The sequence below is a fragment of the Temnothorax nylanderi genome, unplaced genomic scaffold, assembly GCF_030848795.1.
Source record: "Temnothorax nylanderi isolate EJ_2023f unplaced genomic scaffold, tnyl_v1.0 TNYL_tig0005_pilon, whole genome shotgun sequence".
Classification (NCBI taxonomy): domain Eukaryota; kingdom Metazoa; phylum Arthropoda; class Insecta; order Hymenoptera; family Formicidae; genus Temnothorax; species Temnothorax nylanderi.
In genome coordinates this window covers 1,608,508-1,624,011 of record NW_027249067.1, presented here as the reverse complement: position 1 = coordinate 1,624,011, position 15,504 = coordinate 1,608,508, and the positions used below count along the sequence as shown (strand labels likewise).

Below are 15,504 nucleotides of genomic sequence, written 5' to 3'. Positions count from 1 at the left end.
TTTTGTTGTCAATCATAAATGTCTATTTATTTCTTGCGTTATAAATTTTAACATATAAAATGATTTATACTCTTTCATCAACATTATCATTTCTAGAAATAATGATGTTACTTTAATCAATACAACGTACTAAGTATGTGTTTTTCGTATATATGTGAGTAAGCGCAAAGGATATTGTAATAAACAAATCATGATTTTGGATTTGATATGATTTATTCTCGAAATAATTAACAATTTTGCAAATGCAATAGGCACTTTTATAAGACTCCATTCTAGTATCTTCCTCCCAATAGGCTATCATACATGTTTTATTAGCATATAATATGTAGTAAATATATATAATATTCACAAAATAATTCACATTTTTATGACCATAATTCAATAAAGTTTATATAAAAACTATTTGTATAACAAAAACAGCATTAGGTGCATATAATTGTTGTTTTTATCATCATTTCGAGTTCTAAACGTTCATCCTTCATTATTTATCGCCTTTGTCATTGTATTTCAATATTTATTATAGGCATTAAAATACTTCCAAAATTGTTACATGTTAAAGATAACTGTGTGTTATAATATCTGAAGTTTCCAAAATATATAATTGACGAAAGACTTTAGAAATATGCGCACATACCCCCATGTTTATATTCATCTGCATTCTTTGTTAGTTGTACTTATCTCTAAATTTTATCTACAGTTTCTATTTTATTATTGGCTTCTTACAGACCTTTATTAAGATTAATCCGATTTTTACATCCAAAGTCTTGTTATTTTTATCATTTGTAAACTAATGATTATTTATGGACTTCATTTCTCTCTTTTTTATCACACTGTACGGCGATGTATACTACATCTTACTGAGCTTAATTATAGATAAGATAATGCTATGTTGGCACGCTCGTCGCATAACGAAATTGATGTACAAAAAGTATATATATGTATATATAATATTATAAAAATATATTTACAATAATTTAAAGTACATAGGTTTTTTCAAAAAATATCCCGTATTTGTCATACACTAAGATTTATCAATTATATGTTGCAAGATTGATATATTTTGTCTTTATTATCAAAAAGAGAGACATATACTTTATTTTATCCGTAGACAAAATACGGAATATCTTTATTATCTAATATCTAAAATTCTAAATTACTATGAGCGGAATTTTCGAGGTACTTAATGTCGTGAATCGATATTTTCAAATGCAATAACTTACACTGTGGCACTTTTCAAATGCGCGTTATTTAAGATTAAGGCACTTTGTATTCTTGCATCGCGACTATAAAATTTTTATCAACGTAACGACCACATCAACCATTAACGTTATAAAACTAATCTTGCTATTTAAAAACAGTGTCGATTTTTGTTGAATAGATCAGTGGTGGGATTTAGTGAATACATATAGATAAATACAATAGGATCTGTATCTTCCTTATTCTGGAATCGTTTTTCTAACAAATAGTTGTAAGTGCTCTTAAGGTCTTCATCCAAAATGTTTTCCTTTTTTTTACAATTATAATTATGAATTAAAATTATAATATTATAATTATTATAATATATTTTATAATATTATCATAAATATAGGTATAAAAATTATATAGGGTGCTGGAAAACGATCTTGTTCCCCTGGTCTCCCCCGAATGTGTTTACATAGTTTTTCAGCGTGCTGTATTTAAGGTGATTCAGCAGGAGAGATTAATACGAAAAATGATAATCATAATCCTAGTGAAAAAAAGTTCATATAAACATGATTCCAATTCAGAATAGTTTCTGAGATAGAACGAGTTGAAGTAAGATTCTCACTCACTCCACTGAAGTCTTTCGACTTCGCTCTATTGGATTTTTATTTGGAATGAAATGAAGAGTGAAATCTATGCAAATAAAATAAAGACAAAAGCATTGTCTGCTCGCATGTTGAATGCTTCTGTGTCTCCATTAAATCCCCATTAAATTATGACCGTATCAGCTTCGATTAGCAACACAAAATCTTGATATACGAACTGCAGCGAAGTTAACGATTTAATCTTTTAATCTTTATATAAGAGTGAGAATTTATCACATTGAATCTAGCGGGTAATGTATCTTTATTTATATTGCAATATTTTTCTTATTTGCAATATATAAAATAGCTCTATCTGCCATTCCGATTCGGATATAAACTTTTTTTCTTCATCATGATTAATGCTTTTACTTCTTGATTTTTTATCTAAATCTCTCCTTGTATTTATAATTTTTATTATATTTATAATTAAAATTAAATTCTCTAAAAAAAAATATCAAAAAGAGTTTTATTAACATCCGGAAGAGTATAATCCTACCCTACTTATAATACGTTCATTCATAAAACAGAATGTTACGCATTTTAGTTACGTCTAATAACTCGTCACTAATTGTAAGATACAAATGGTAAAAGAAAAATAATAATTGTTAAAAATCGGGCCAAAAATTACAACTAAATCCCATCACTAGAGTATAGATCACTTAAATCAAATTTAAAATTGATTTCATTTAGTTATAAGTCTTTCAATATTTTGTATCACGGTATATACTAAACTTTGCCAAATACATGCATTAGTAACACGAAAACGTGTTACAATCACTTCATACTTTACTCAAAACTTTTAAATCTTTAACAAACCTTTTATAAACTGAAACATATATCGGATAAGAATCAAGATTGAACCCAGGGATCTACTAATTACGAATCAACCGTTTGTATACGAAGCCACGCACTATTTTAAATTTTATTAAATGTATTAATTTATTGTTCTCAAAACGAATTACGATCACTTCGGACTCTCATTCACAATCTTTAAATATATGGGATAAAGACATATGGGGCGTCAAACCCAAAAATCTGCAAATTATGGATCGACTGCACCTACATGAAGCTATCATCAGCGTCATCATAAATTTTGCTAAAATGTTTCGTATTTAATATTTTATATTAAGAGAGTCATGTGCCGATTATGATGATAATCAAGTAAATAAGAAATATAAGATCGGACTGGATCTTTTGTGTCTAATAATTTTAATATTTTAATTTCATTCAAATTATATATTAAAGATTATATGTTATTATTGTAATAATCAAGTGGAAAACTGTTTAAGCGCGACTGTTTCATCGTTCGTAAAACTAAATTGATGCTTCTCGTTAATAGACATGGGGTCATTGAATCATTTGTAAATATCTATTTTCTTCTAGTAAAGAGCTAAGCGAAGATGTCATGTCATTGACAACCATATTGGCGCTAGCTGGCAAAGGTTGCGGCAACGACAAAGGATGCGTCGAGCTGGAGACGTTGGTCTCGTGGGTTTGAGCGTTGACGGACCAGTTCCTACATTGCTGGACGTACTCCAATGTTCTGCGGTAGGAGTCTTGTCGCATACCTTGAGGCGGCTTTATCGGCGAGCCTTGTTGCGACTGGCTAATATCTCTGCATTGTATCTCCGGCAACGGTCCACCATGTTGATCGTGATAACACTGATTTCCATAAGTCCATGCGCAATTGCAGTTGTACTGAGCAGGAGGATTCGTGCGAGTTTGACAATTATGCGCGCAGGTTTGTTGCTGCTGTTGCATTCTGCAGTTAGTCTGCTGAGCGTTACAAAGTTGTGGTGACGTTCTCTTTGACCCGCCACCACCGTCGTTGACCTGCCGACGCGCACCACTGGGATGAATACAGTTGTTGACTTGCAGGCAGGGCGCTGTGGCCGATTGTTGAGTCTGCTGTTGACAGCTTTGAAGATTTGTCGCGAGCGTATTCATCGGTTTGCCCTGGTTCGCATGATTCAATTGAGAACAATGGGGTGACATCGGACCGCACTGATTAGCCACTGGAGACTGTTGGGCAGAGTGTACGTTGGGCATTTGACTGTTGGACGTTGCCATAGGCCTCGTGCATTGACCAGAGGATTGGCTGCACTGAGCGTTCGGATGAGCAATAGCTGGCGGATTGGTCATGGGCGCAGTCTGCTGAGTGCAATGCGGCGATAATTGCTGACAATTGTTCGTTAGCCGCATCTGTACGGTGTGATTGGATGATGTGCAAGTCTGATTAGAATGATGACCGGCTGGGCCACCGGTGCCATTGCAGTTCGCGTTCATTTGACCCGCGCAACCGTAACCCGAATAGTAACCATGATGCGAGTGGTTCTGAGGACAATTTCGGGAAAGTTGGGCAGAGTTCTGGGGCAGGTTTTGCGGCGCGTGCTGCGGCGCTAACGCGCCAGCCGCGGGAGATGTCAACGGCTGATCGCTTAAGTGAGCCGAGGCATAATGAGAACTCGGTGACATGACTTGACCCGCGGCTGGACTTGGTACTTGCCCGCCAGTGACTTGAGACCCATAATTTGGCGGTGGGCAATACTGCGACGGAGGTTGAGTCGTACGTGAATTCGGGCACTGGCCGTAAGACGCAGACGAGGAATTTTGATAGTTCGGACAGGGTTGTTGAACGACTTGCTGAGAAGAATAACAGTTCTGTTGATGTGACTGATGCGATTGGTTGTAATTGCACGTAGGCTGCACCTGTCGCTGATAGTGCAGAGGATTCGTGCATATCGGCGATTGGCAGATCGGTAAAGGACTACCGCGATAACTGACTTGATTTCCACCCGCTTGAACCTATAGTGGCAATATCAATTTCGAGATTTAAAAAAAATTAGCATGAGAGAAATATATTACGGATCTGAATAGTTTAAATAACACACCAGCATGATTACCTGATTCAAATACTGCATCATTTCGTCGGGAATAACCAGCTTGTTTTCCACCATTTCACCTTCGCCCACCTCGTCCAGAATCACCTCCTGATTGGGATGAAGCTCGGGCTGAAGTTCGGGCAGCTGTGCCGATCTTGGCCTGAGCGGGATCGGAGGAGAAGTCCTTTGGGCCGGGTTACTGCGAATGGGTTCGGACATTCGTCGATCACTCGATGGTTGAGTACAATGACCGCTCGGATTATTCCAGTCGCTTGGCATCCCCTGAATGCTCTGCATAAAAATGTTACGTAGTTTAAAAACACTTTCTGTCTTTCTATGCGACAATCGTAGGCACGAGGCATACCTGCAGGGACATATTTTGCGTTTGAACGACAAGATTATTCGTCGAGTAAGGCCCCTGAAGATGATTCTGATCGATCCTGCTAGAAGCGGTGCTCATCTGGCTGCTTCGCCTAGACGTACCCGGACTGATCGGATCGTAGAAGCTCTCCGGTCCTGGGCCCATTCTAACGGCGCTAACGACACTCGCCTGGCTGCTCCTTCGGCTACTGAGATCCGCCGATCTCATACTGCCGTAATAAGTGCTGACGGTGCTGTTGCTGTCCCTTCGCGGCTCACCGAACGGCTGCAACCTCAGTTGAAGATCCGACAGACTTGTCTGCCGCGTCTGACCGCCGCCACCCTCCATCTTCAAATCGGTAATCCTCTTATTGAGGTCACCGATGTTACCCTGAGGTACGACACCGTGAATCCCGCGCATGTTCGCTACGCCGATCGGCATGTTCGGCATGCCTTTGGCGTTCAGTCTTCCTTTCAGCCGATTTCTCGACGTGGGTGCTGGCACTTGCAATTGCTGCTGCGATTCCATACCGCCGACCTGTGGATAATCGAGACAGTGTCATCCTTGACAAGAATCGAGGTCGAAGAACATCAGAAGATATATGAGCATAAAAAAGGCAAGCCTTAAAAAGTAATTCTGTGTTAGAACGCTTCTCTTATCTAGCGAAATCCATACATGTTTCTCGAGCGATCCTCGAAAGCTTTACCATGGCGCGTAGCGCTACAGGAAGATCGGCGATGTCCAAGTCGTCGGGTTCCTCGTTCCACGGTTCTTCGGCGAGGGCGATTCCGTCACCGGTGAGAGCGCCCATTCCCGCGACCTCGTCGTTACAACCACCCACCAGCGGACTACCCTGCTGCTGCATGATCCCGGGCGGGCTGTTCGCCTCGCTCTCGGATTTGACGCTGGGACTTGAGAGGCTGGGTGTCTTCGGAGGTAAATCCTCACTCCTGCTGGGGCTGTTACCTCCCGCGCCGGCCTCGTCGCTGCCACCGCCGTCACCACCGTTGCCGCCCTTGTGCTTCTTGTTCGCATAAAACTCGGCGCCGTGAACGGTCTTAACGTGCTTCCTCAACGACGACGGATCCGTGTACCTCTTCGTACAGCCGGGAGCTTTGCAAATGTACGGTTTCTGGACAAGGAAAGACAATTAAATAGATATAGAATTTTCAGGCAATAATTACTGCTGATCGTTCGATCCATCATGAGCCAAGAGACAATCAGATGATGACTACTAATCCACGAAATTAATATATTATCTAGCACTTGTACCCGTCTTTCGAAACTTTTAAAAAATATATTTTTTTCTTTTTACAGTTAGGAAGAAAAAGGATAATACCTCGCTGGAGTGCGTTCTGTTTTGATGCTTTGCTCTATCGCTGGCGTTGCTGAAGGCTTTGCTGCAGCCAGGATACTCGCAGGTGTACGGTTTCTCGCCGGTATGAGATCTGAGATGAGTCTTGAGGTTCTCCAGTCGCGAGTAGGCTTTGAAGCAACCCTCGAACTGTATTCAAAACAATATGTAATTTATCGCTCTGCAATACTATTATGTGATATAAAAATACAGATTAAGTACAATTCTCGAACACGCTATTCGATAACCAGTATAGATATTGAAAGCAATAAAAAAGAATACGAAGAGAAGAAGAAAACAAGCATTTAGAAAACGCTATATGCTGCATTAAAAAGTATTCGCGTCCTCACACTTTCACATCGCTAGTTCGCAATTAAATTAATAGCATACGTATTTCTTCTAATAGTTCATCAAAGCGAAATCGTGCGCGATTCAATCTCTTGCCCTAATCTTATTATCAGCGATATTTATTTTCTCAATAATTTCTCACCGTGCCGCGTCGCCGTACATATTTCCCGCGTCGCGCCAACGTACGCGGTACAGTCCGCGACCATATTTCGAAGCGCCGATAAGTTCACACCGCGCCGCGCGCGTTTCACGGTACGCACCCCACGACGCGATTGCTCCGATTTTCGCGTTCGTTTATTGATCCCGCGGCGAATCTCGAATACAAATGAGTGCCGAGGACATCGAATTTAACGGCATTGATCATTTCGTCGTACGAATCGACTCGGGCAGCCGCTCGATTAACAGCATTTCATGATTGGAGTTGCGTCGTGTCCGGAGAAGAACCTGAAGCGCCGTTTCGGTAACCATTTTCTAATATACATATTTTCGATATTTTGCTCGTTTAGCGAGAGCTCGTTCAGAAAACGCGAAAAGATGTCGAGAGACAAGCTGTCGCGACGGTGTCTAATCGAAACGCATAATCTCGCTTGTCTCCTGTTGACGGACGCGTCGAGATTTCTCAGAATTTCGATCGAGAACGCGTCGCGCGTAACAAGTCGGTAGTGACGAATGCATGGACGAGCGATCGCCATGACGATCATCCTTTACATCCTTAATTAATCTGTTCGCGCGCGATTTTCAGTGCTCGTAATTGTCGACGTCTCCGTCAGAAGAATTCGCTCACGGACACGCATGTGCATTACTCCGAGTCTGTGATTGAACGTCGAGGGCGTCGGATAAATGCAGAAACAATCGATTCGCGATGGAGTTGTGGTACGCAGACATCGTTACGACGGATTGGTCGAGATGAACGCAGCTTGTCGACGACGGTGAGTCTTTTAAGAAACCTTTTTTAGAAGTGGATTTGCGAAAAATTACTTTAAGTAAGAATAAAACAATATCTCTTCTCTTTTAATTCCGGATTCTCGAAAATTTACAAAATATAGAATTGATTTAAATTGTAACAGAAAAAGCGTTTCTCTTCTTTTTTAATTTTGTCTTCTAAAAATTTTGTAAAATGCATAATTAATTTAAACATAGGGATAAAAAATATTCTCTTTAAATTCTCTTCAAAATTTTGCAAAGTATAAAATCATAATTTGAATAAGATGGAGAAAAATATTTCTCTTCTCCTTTAATTACATTTTATCGAAATTTTGCAAAGTAAGCAATAGAAACAACTTAAATAGGGATAAAAAATTATTTTAAAAACTTTTTAAAATTATTTAGAATTATTATATTAGAAAGATTAAACATCCACATGATAACAAATTCTTTCAAGATTATCTTTAGAGTTTATACGCAAAACACACAATACAAATCTGTTGTTCACATAAGTTAAATGTTTTTCTTGACACTTGTGTGTACCAATTTAATTTTGCTTATTTTTACATATTATCTATACATGTATCATATCTTGTGTATTCTGTGTGCATGTATATGTATTTTGCGCGCGCGAATGACGAGAAATTATTCTTTGTGGAATACGTAATATTTTTGCGTACATTAATACTAACATGTTTCGTATTTTATATGTAATTTTATTCAAAGTTATCAAAGAAGCGCAAAGATAAATCTAATAAAAGAGGTTGTGCTTATTATTAAATCATGAAATAACAGATATCACATTATGTTTAGCGTAATTTCACTCTTTCATAGCATGTCGCTATAGAAATAAAACTATCACTAAGGATGAAATTTACAAAAATTATTTTATATAAATATACTCAATTAATTAATTAATACTCCAATTAAATTGGAGTATTAATTCAATTAAATACTCCAACAAATTAACACTCTAACAATAAGTTCTACAATCGATTGCTATTTTTATTTAAATGTTTTTAATAGCTAACACTAAAAAGTCAAATAAAACGCGCTCTGAAATAATGAATAGCGATATTAACGAAATTTCTTAAAGTCACTCTGCCAGGATTTACGCGCGTTGTGATTGATTAATACAAAAAATTTTCGGTCGGGAGAAACAAGCAAGTACTTTACTTACGGTACACTTGTGTGGTTTTTCCCCCGTATGCCTTCTCATGTGCACGACCAACATGTACTGAGCCTTGAAGGGTTTTTCCTCCCTCGAGCATTCCTCCCAGCCGCAAACAAAGCTCTTCTTGTTGGCGTGTATGTGATCGTTGTTGATATGTTTCACGAGATCGTCCTGGTTTGAAGGGAGATGCATGCCAGATTAATGTGGATAAGACCAAGTCTTCTCGCTGAGATATATAGAGATAGTACGATATCGTTATATCTTTAACTCTCTTTTTCCCTTTCTCTTTAAATAATTTATAAAGAAATACCTCAACGCCGTGTAAAATTGATTATTCCCATTAACATTCTGCTCGATGCTTCGAAAATCGCGTAGAAATTGTAATTATTCGTGTCACTCTTAGCGCTCGCTTATTGACGAAGAAATAAATTATTAAGATATCGTCGCACGTCCGTATATTACCTGTGTAGGAAACTCCAGACCGCAGTCCCTCCAATGACAATTCGTTTCGATAAAGTCACCAGGTTCGTCTCTGAGGTCCTCACTCGGACTAAGACCTTGAGGATGAGTCGGTGGGGCGGTAGTGGTGGTCGCGTTGGTGGTCGTTGTCGCCGGTTCCCTCTTGACTTTAGTGGCGGCCCGCCTTGAGGAAGTGTCGGCCTCGGCCGTCACCGAGCGAGTCGATGATTCCGACGCTTTTCGACATGACTCTACGCTCTATACGTGAAAAAGAGTGAGATAAAGATAAAATTAAATAAACATCGTTTTTAATACATACATATATTTCTATCTATTATTCAGATGCTCGGAGAATTTGAGATCGTGAATGTAATGCTTGTAATTTCAATAGTAGAGTATTTTCAAGTGGACACAGTTTACGCAATTACATTCAAGTTCCAATCGCTCATTAATTATAGTAATTATATCAATTTATCATGAATTCATATCGGCGCACGATGCATGCAATTTTGCAATTATCACGTTTGTGAAACGCAGTAATTCGGTCGATTGTTGCAAACCGTCATAAATCGTTCATGTTGCTACTCTTTCCTCCTTTTGGTCTTACGTACTCTCTCTGATAGAGACATAACTCCAAATACTTAATTAAACGCGTGTATGTGCAGGTTTCTCCACATCTGCACTATATTGCGATACAGATTGATAGACGATAAGTACTTATTCAAACGCTGGCTAAGCTATATTCGAAAGTAGATCAATAAAAATTAGAATAGAATGTAAATTAAATGTTACATTTTTAACATTGTCACTTAATGTAAGCATTTTTAGGAATATTCTAATTGCTTCTTGCTACCACACGCGTAATAATTTAAGCAGAAATTCAGGTTCAAGTTACTTAATCAGTTCTGCAAATAAGTATTAGCAGAGATAAAAGTAACAAGAGCATGATAAATGTTTTTAGTAACGATATATATCTGAGTAGAAAAAGCTGATGATACATGGGAGAGCTATTAGTAGCCTAACAATTTTTTTTTTACGTGACAACTTTAATATTTTGCGATGATAATTTGGCTTTGCTTCTGCGTTTTTAATGTATACATATAAATGACGCCTCATAATTAATGAAATCGAAAACGCGAATACATTTGAGCATTTTGAAATCAAAAAGATTAAGATAAATATAAAAACCTGTTTAATTTCTTACTATACAGCACAGTTATATAGCTCGCATAAAAAAATATCGCCTAAACATGGATCGCGAGAGTTCTCGTTCGTATATAAGTACGCGACACGCGTATACGAGCACGACGACAACGGAACACGACGATGGAAAGCAAAATGCAAACCGATGCAAATCACGCCGGTAAACTTTACAGCGTGTGGACGCGGGGCAGAAAATGAAAACGCCGCGCCTACGTCGGCGAGCGCGCGGATGCAAATAAATCAGCGCGGGTCCGCCGCGACGATGGCGGTAGAGAGGAAACGACAAAGACGAGGAAGCGACGGACCCGAGTAAAAGAAGGAGGAAAGGATCGGCGGGAGGGAAAATAAAGGTGCGTTAGGGAGGGGGTGGAATCGGGCGAAATAATGTGCGCGAGATTGCTTGTAACCCGAGGACCCTCTCGCGAGAGAGTAACCCAATCTTTTTCTCCGTCTCTCTTTTTCTCTCCCTCTCTCGCCTCCTCTGTCTTCGTCGTTCCATTGTCGCCCATCGTTAGACGAAGCCAACGGGACGTAGCTAAGAAAGGTCGAGCGGCCATCTGATGGGGGGGTTACGAGAGTACGATTATTTATTCCCAATGAATATCGATGACGGGCCACCGAGCGTATATCGTCGTACCCTCGACTCGCAATAACGATCGAATGGCACTCCCGGGTCGCTATTGCGAGCATATTGCGCTCTCCTCCTGACCGGAATTAACGTTTATGCGCCACAATACGCTCGTTGAATCTAATACCGATTAAACCGTGCTTGCCGTCAAAATGACTTAATTACTAGTATATTTAACGAGACTCCATTTGTTATTTGCATCGAAAAACGTCGAATTTTGGAGCTTAAGTTAGCGGCAGGTGACATTTTTAGTCTTCTCGATTGTTCGTTTTTTTTTCCACTTACCTCACTTTTCGGGGGCACTCCAACTCCGTGCGGGCTGAGCGTCGCCGACGACGTGGAATGAGGCGGCACACCGGGGTACAATTGCGAATGAGGAGACAGTCCGTGGGTATGGGGGTGAGAATGAGGATGCGGCGGTGGCGGCGGTGGTGCGGGTGGCTGCAAGGAGTGCGTGTGAGGTAAAAGCGCCGCCGCGGCCGCGCTCCTCAAAATGTGGGCCTGTAGCTGCTGCAGGTGCGGCGCCATGCTGGGATGCATGCCTAACGCTGGACTCATTGCTGCGACACAATGCAGATCGATTAATTACTGGTATATATGCCAGAGAAGTAGGAATTATTTAATAGAGAACGCTTCTTCTCCTTATGATTATTTGATAATGTGATATTTGCTTCGCGGTTATAACGCCAAAAATGCAATAACTTTGCAACAGCAATGCATTCAAAATAAAAAAGACCTTCAGGTGTTACGTGATGCAAGTATTTAAAGGATACCCGAGAATTTACGAATATTTGGCGATTGGTGAGTATGGTGCTTAATGCTTTACACGAATCGCTCGAATATGGTTGCGATAGGAGAATAACAACGAAATCGGACCGCATGTCCGTTCTTTTGATAGTCCGAGCACGACACGCCGGACTTCCGGCACGTAGGCTAAGCTTGCATTTCAATCGCGAGCCTCTGTTACGAGACCATAAAGTAACCGTGCGTAGGTAGAAACTGTACTATTAGATTGTGCATACATGGTAACTCGAATAAGTTCGTATTTGTCCGCGAATGCAATCTTATAAATTTATATATTAAAATTATATTTACATTATGCTTTTATCATTATAATTATCGGCATAGCTTTGGTTGAATTAAGAATAAATATTATAAACGATTGAAATACTATCAGTGAATTCTGGTGAATTTAATTTCCATTAGCTATGGTACAAATGTAAATTAGGATCGCTGAAAAGTGTACAGGGTGAAAGCGAGATGGATAGGAAAGGGTGACGAAGATAGAACGGTGCAGGTGATGTGTATTTCACAATGGTGTATGCATCGAAGGCAAATTTAACGAGCAGGAACATCCTGCGGGTATTCGACGATGCAACGCCGACAAACGACTGGCGTGCCACGCCGTCTGAATTTTAATTCGTTAATTACTTCATTTAATCGCAAATTACCGGGCGTTCTTAACTCGCAAGCAAGAAGGTTCCCGCCTATATAATGGCTTTATGTGCACTGGTACTGTAATACGTCGCCGCCTATCATCTTCGATCGTTCCTCAAAAGCGTACCTGCTCGCTAGAGCGACAATGTACCCCTTAATGTACATTTACCCTTTAATCCTGTCACTAGAATTTATTATTTGCTATAATTCATGTCTTATAAGCTATCTTATAAGTCATATCTTGATACCCAACGCATATTTGAATAATCATGAAAAGAATTAACTCTTTTTTGTGATAGAAATTTTGCAAAGTGATTATAAGTTGTTCAATAACCGACTGATTGGAATTGTAGGCGGATATTTTACTTACCAGCGGAGAGATGTCCGTAGCTTCCGCTCGCGCTACTACTTCGCGAACCGTTGACGATGGACGCCAAGCTATTAGGGCTAAATCGAATCATGCTGTCGATGTCGAACCTGTCCGAATACGGTGAACTGCTCAACGCTCTTTTCCGACTCGCCCTGATCGCTGAGGCTCGCGGACTTCCTAGTCGCGACGATGCTGAAACTGAAATTTAAGCAAAGATGAATTTAAATTGACATTTGTAAATAGAAACTTTCAGTCTCCAATTACGTTTTCGATCTCACTCGCTTGCCATTCCTATGTCAAACAACCTGACAGAATTTACACAATTTAATTACCACTGTCATGTGCTAACATTGGAAGCCTTGGAACACGCATTTTTGGCATTCGCTGAGGTGGTAATCGGGTACATAGGTAGGAAGAAGTTAGATGGAAAGTGGAGAAAAACCAAGAACGTTAAATGTACGGAGAGAGAGAGAGAGGGAGAGAGGGGGGGAAGAGAAGCGAGAGTCGAGAAGACCGAAGGAGAGAGCCCGATCTTGTGGCTTGAACATTTTAGCGGCGATTTGCCTGCGACCGCAGCGTAACGACGTAATATACAAACCACTTTCTTAAGAGCGTGGTGGCGGCTCGCTTGTACGTACCATCGTTGGTTACATGGTGGCGGTTACGCTCTCTCGTCCTTCTCTCGGCACTGTCAACTCTCTCTTTCTCTCCTCCTGTCCTCCCCCAACCAGATTTCTTGCTCTACCATCGCGGGATTAAGCCGCGAGTGCTCTCTACCTCGCTTTCGTACCCCTTTTTCTTCTACTATTCCTTCTCGTCCTCTCCCTCCCCTCCCTCTTTACCCTTCTCCTTCTTCTGTGTAAGGAGCAACGCGATACACAGAAGACAAGCACGAGAAGCGAACCTACCCTTCTCCTCGGTTTCCACTCGGTTGATCGCTCGTTCGCGCACAACGGGTATAGAGTTACTCGCAGTTGGAGATCCCCTTGCTCGCCTTCTCCTCTCATTTTTTTTTATTTGCAAAACCCGCTCTCTCCTCCTCCAATTGTCTCGTCGCGCCGGCCTGCACGGAGGGCTCTGCTTTGTCCCCTTCATCGGTTATTAATTCGGTCAATGATCAAATTTACGGTGGTCAACGGCGGCGGTGGCGGCTTAAACTGCCGTGCGGTTTTTCCGCATGACGTGAGATGCATGCTCAATGAACGATTTATCGGCTCACATTGCTACACTTGCTTTCTCGTAAGTTTGTTGCCGCGGTTTCCTATAGGTATTATAATGTTCGACTGGCATTTACGATTGTGTACGTTTTCCAAAAAATGCATCAAATCGAATTGACGATTAAAATACATATAAAGAAAATGTATCATACGACGATCGAATACCCAGATTCTTTCGCGTCGTCTCGCAACAGGAATCGATTATCGTATCCCCCGAGACCAAAAAGTTGGCCCTACCATATCCGGTTCGCGTCGCGTCGCACACAGTTCTCGCTGACTTTAATGAATATGCGAATGTGGATCCTCCTTCGTTCCTTACCGTTCATCCCTCGCTCGGTCTACGAAAGTACCCTTTTCCCCGCGAGGGTTCCAGGACCCCGACACGCTCGATAAGTTTCAACTCCTCTCTTCGCTCCCTCGCACAGGTCGAACATGGGATTGAGACATGTAAATTGGTGCAATCGTGCACTCCGATCGGCGCGGCTCCTCCGATACTACTACGCGAGGCAACTACAGCGCTTTTCAAATTTTCTGTTTACCGTGCTGAACTGAAGATCGATCGTTTCAACTCTTAGCTTCGTGTATCTTAAATTCACTTATCAAGTACATTATAATCAATATTTAAATTATTTTCATCGTTATTTCGCAGAAATACCTTTCTGCTACGTTGCAAAGGATTTAATATTCAATGTTTTAATCGCTTGAATATTTTGGCATTAAGATAGACAGAAAATTCCCAATGCTCAATTTACAATACTATGATTGTTGAAAATACACAGATGTAAGTATGTGAAAACGTATGTGAAAATTGCGCATAGCGAAGAGATTGAGTCCCAATTAGAAAGAGAAGATAAAGAGGGCGGGAAGAGGAAATGTGAGACAACCTGTAGGGTAGGCGCTAAGGTGTTAATGAGGTCGTGTCGCTCCGAGTCGATTCAATTATGCGGCGGTGGCGGCTAACGAGGCCCCGTTTACCCTTTCGGTCGTCTTTTAGCCTCTCGGCCTCTTAACCAGTCGATCTCCTACCTGCCGGTAGTGCCACTACATGCACCTATGGGGCTAGGCACGGCACACATAACTCAGTCACACGTACACACGTCAGCGTGGACATTAAAGATAGGATACATGTTATTGGACTTACCATCAATGGAGAACGGGAATTCGGACGATGCGAGGGTGCTGGCAGGACCTGCCGCGTGTAAGAGGTACTCGGGCCCCAAACCACCCAGTCCTGAAAATAAAGAAAAAAATAAGAAAATATTCGCGTAAAACATAGTGACGGATTGGCCGAGTCAGCGAAATAGACACCATCCCGGTCGTC

The 15,504-nt window shown here is 40.8% G+C and overlaps 1 protein-coding gene across 1 annotated transcript in view; it reads right to left on the bottom strand.

Moving 5' to 3' along the window:
• Positions 1–194: 194 nt before the first annotated feature.
• The window catches only part of Ci (cubitus interruptus), a 79,058-nt gene continuing 63,748 nt past the window's right edge, over positions 195–15,504 (bottom strand). Inside the window, exons 3-12 of the mRNA XM_071712695.1 lie at positions 15,325–15,414; positions 12,967–13,164; positions 11,445–11,719; positions 9,332–9,586; positions 8,876–9,040; positions 6,409–6,573; positions 5,776–6,201; positions 5,073–5,606; positions 4,730–4,999; positions 195–4,631 (exon numbers count right to left, since the gene is read on the bottom strand). Coding sequence (XP_071568796.1) covers positions 3,174–4,631; positions 4,730–4,999; positions 5,073–5,606; positions 5,776–6,201; positions 6,409–6,573; positions 8,876–9,040; positions 9,332–9,586; positions 11,445–11,719; positions 12,967–13,164; positions 15,325–15,414 — 3,836 coding nt within the window. The 3' untranslated portion in view covers positions 195–3,173. The remainder of the gene's footprint in view (positions 4,632–4,729; positions 5,000–5,072; positions 5,607–5,775; positions 6,202–6,408; positions 6,574–8,875; positions 9,041–9,331; positions 9,587–11,444; positions 11,720–12,966; positions 13,165–15,324; positions 15,415–15,504) is intronic.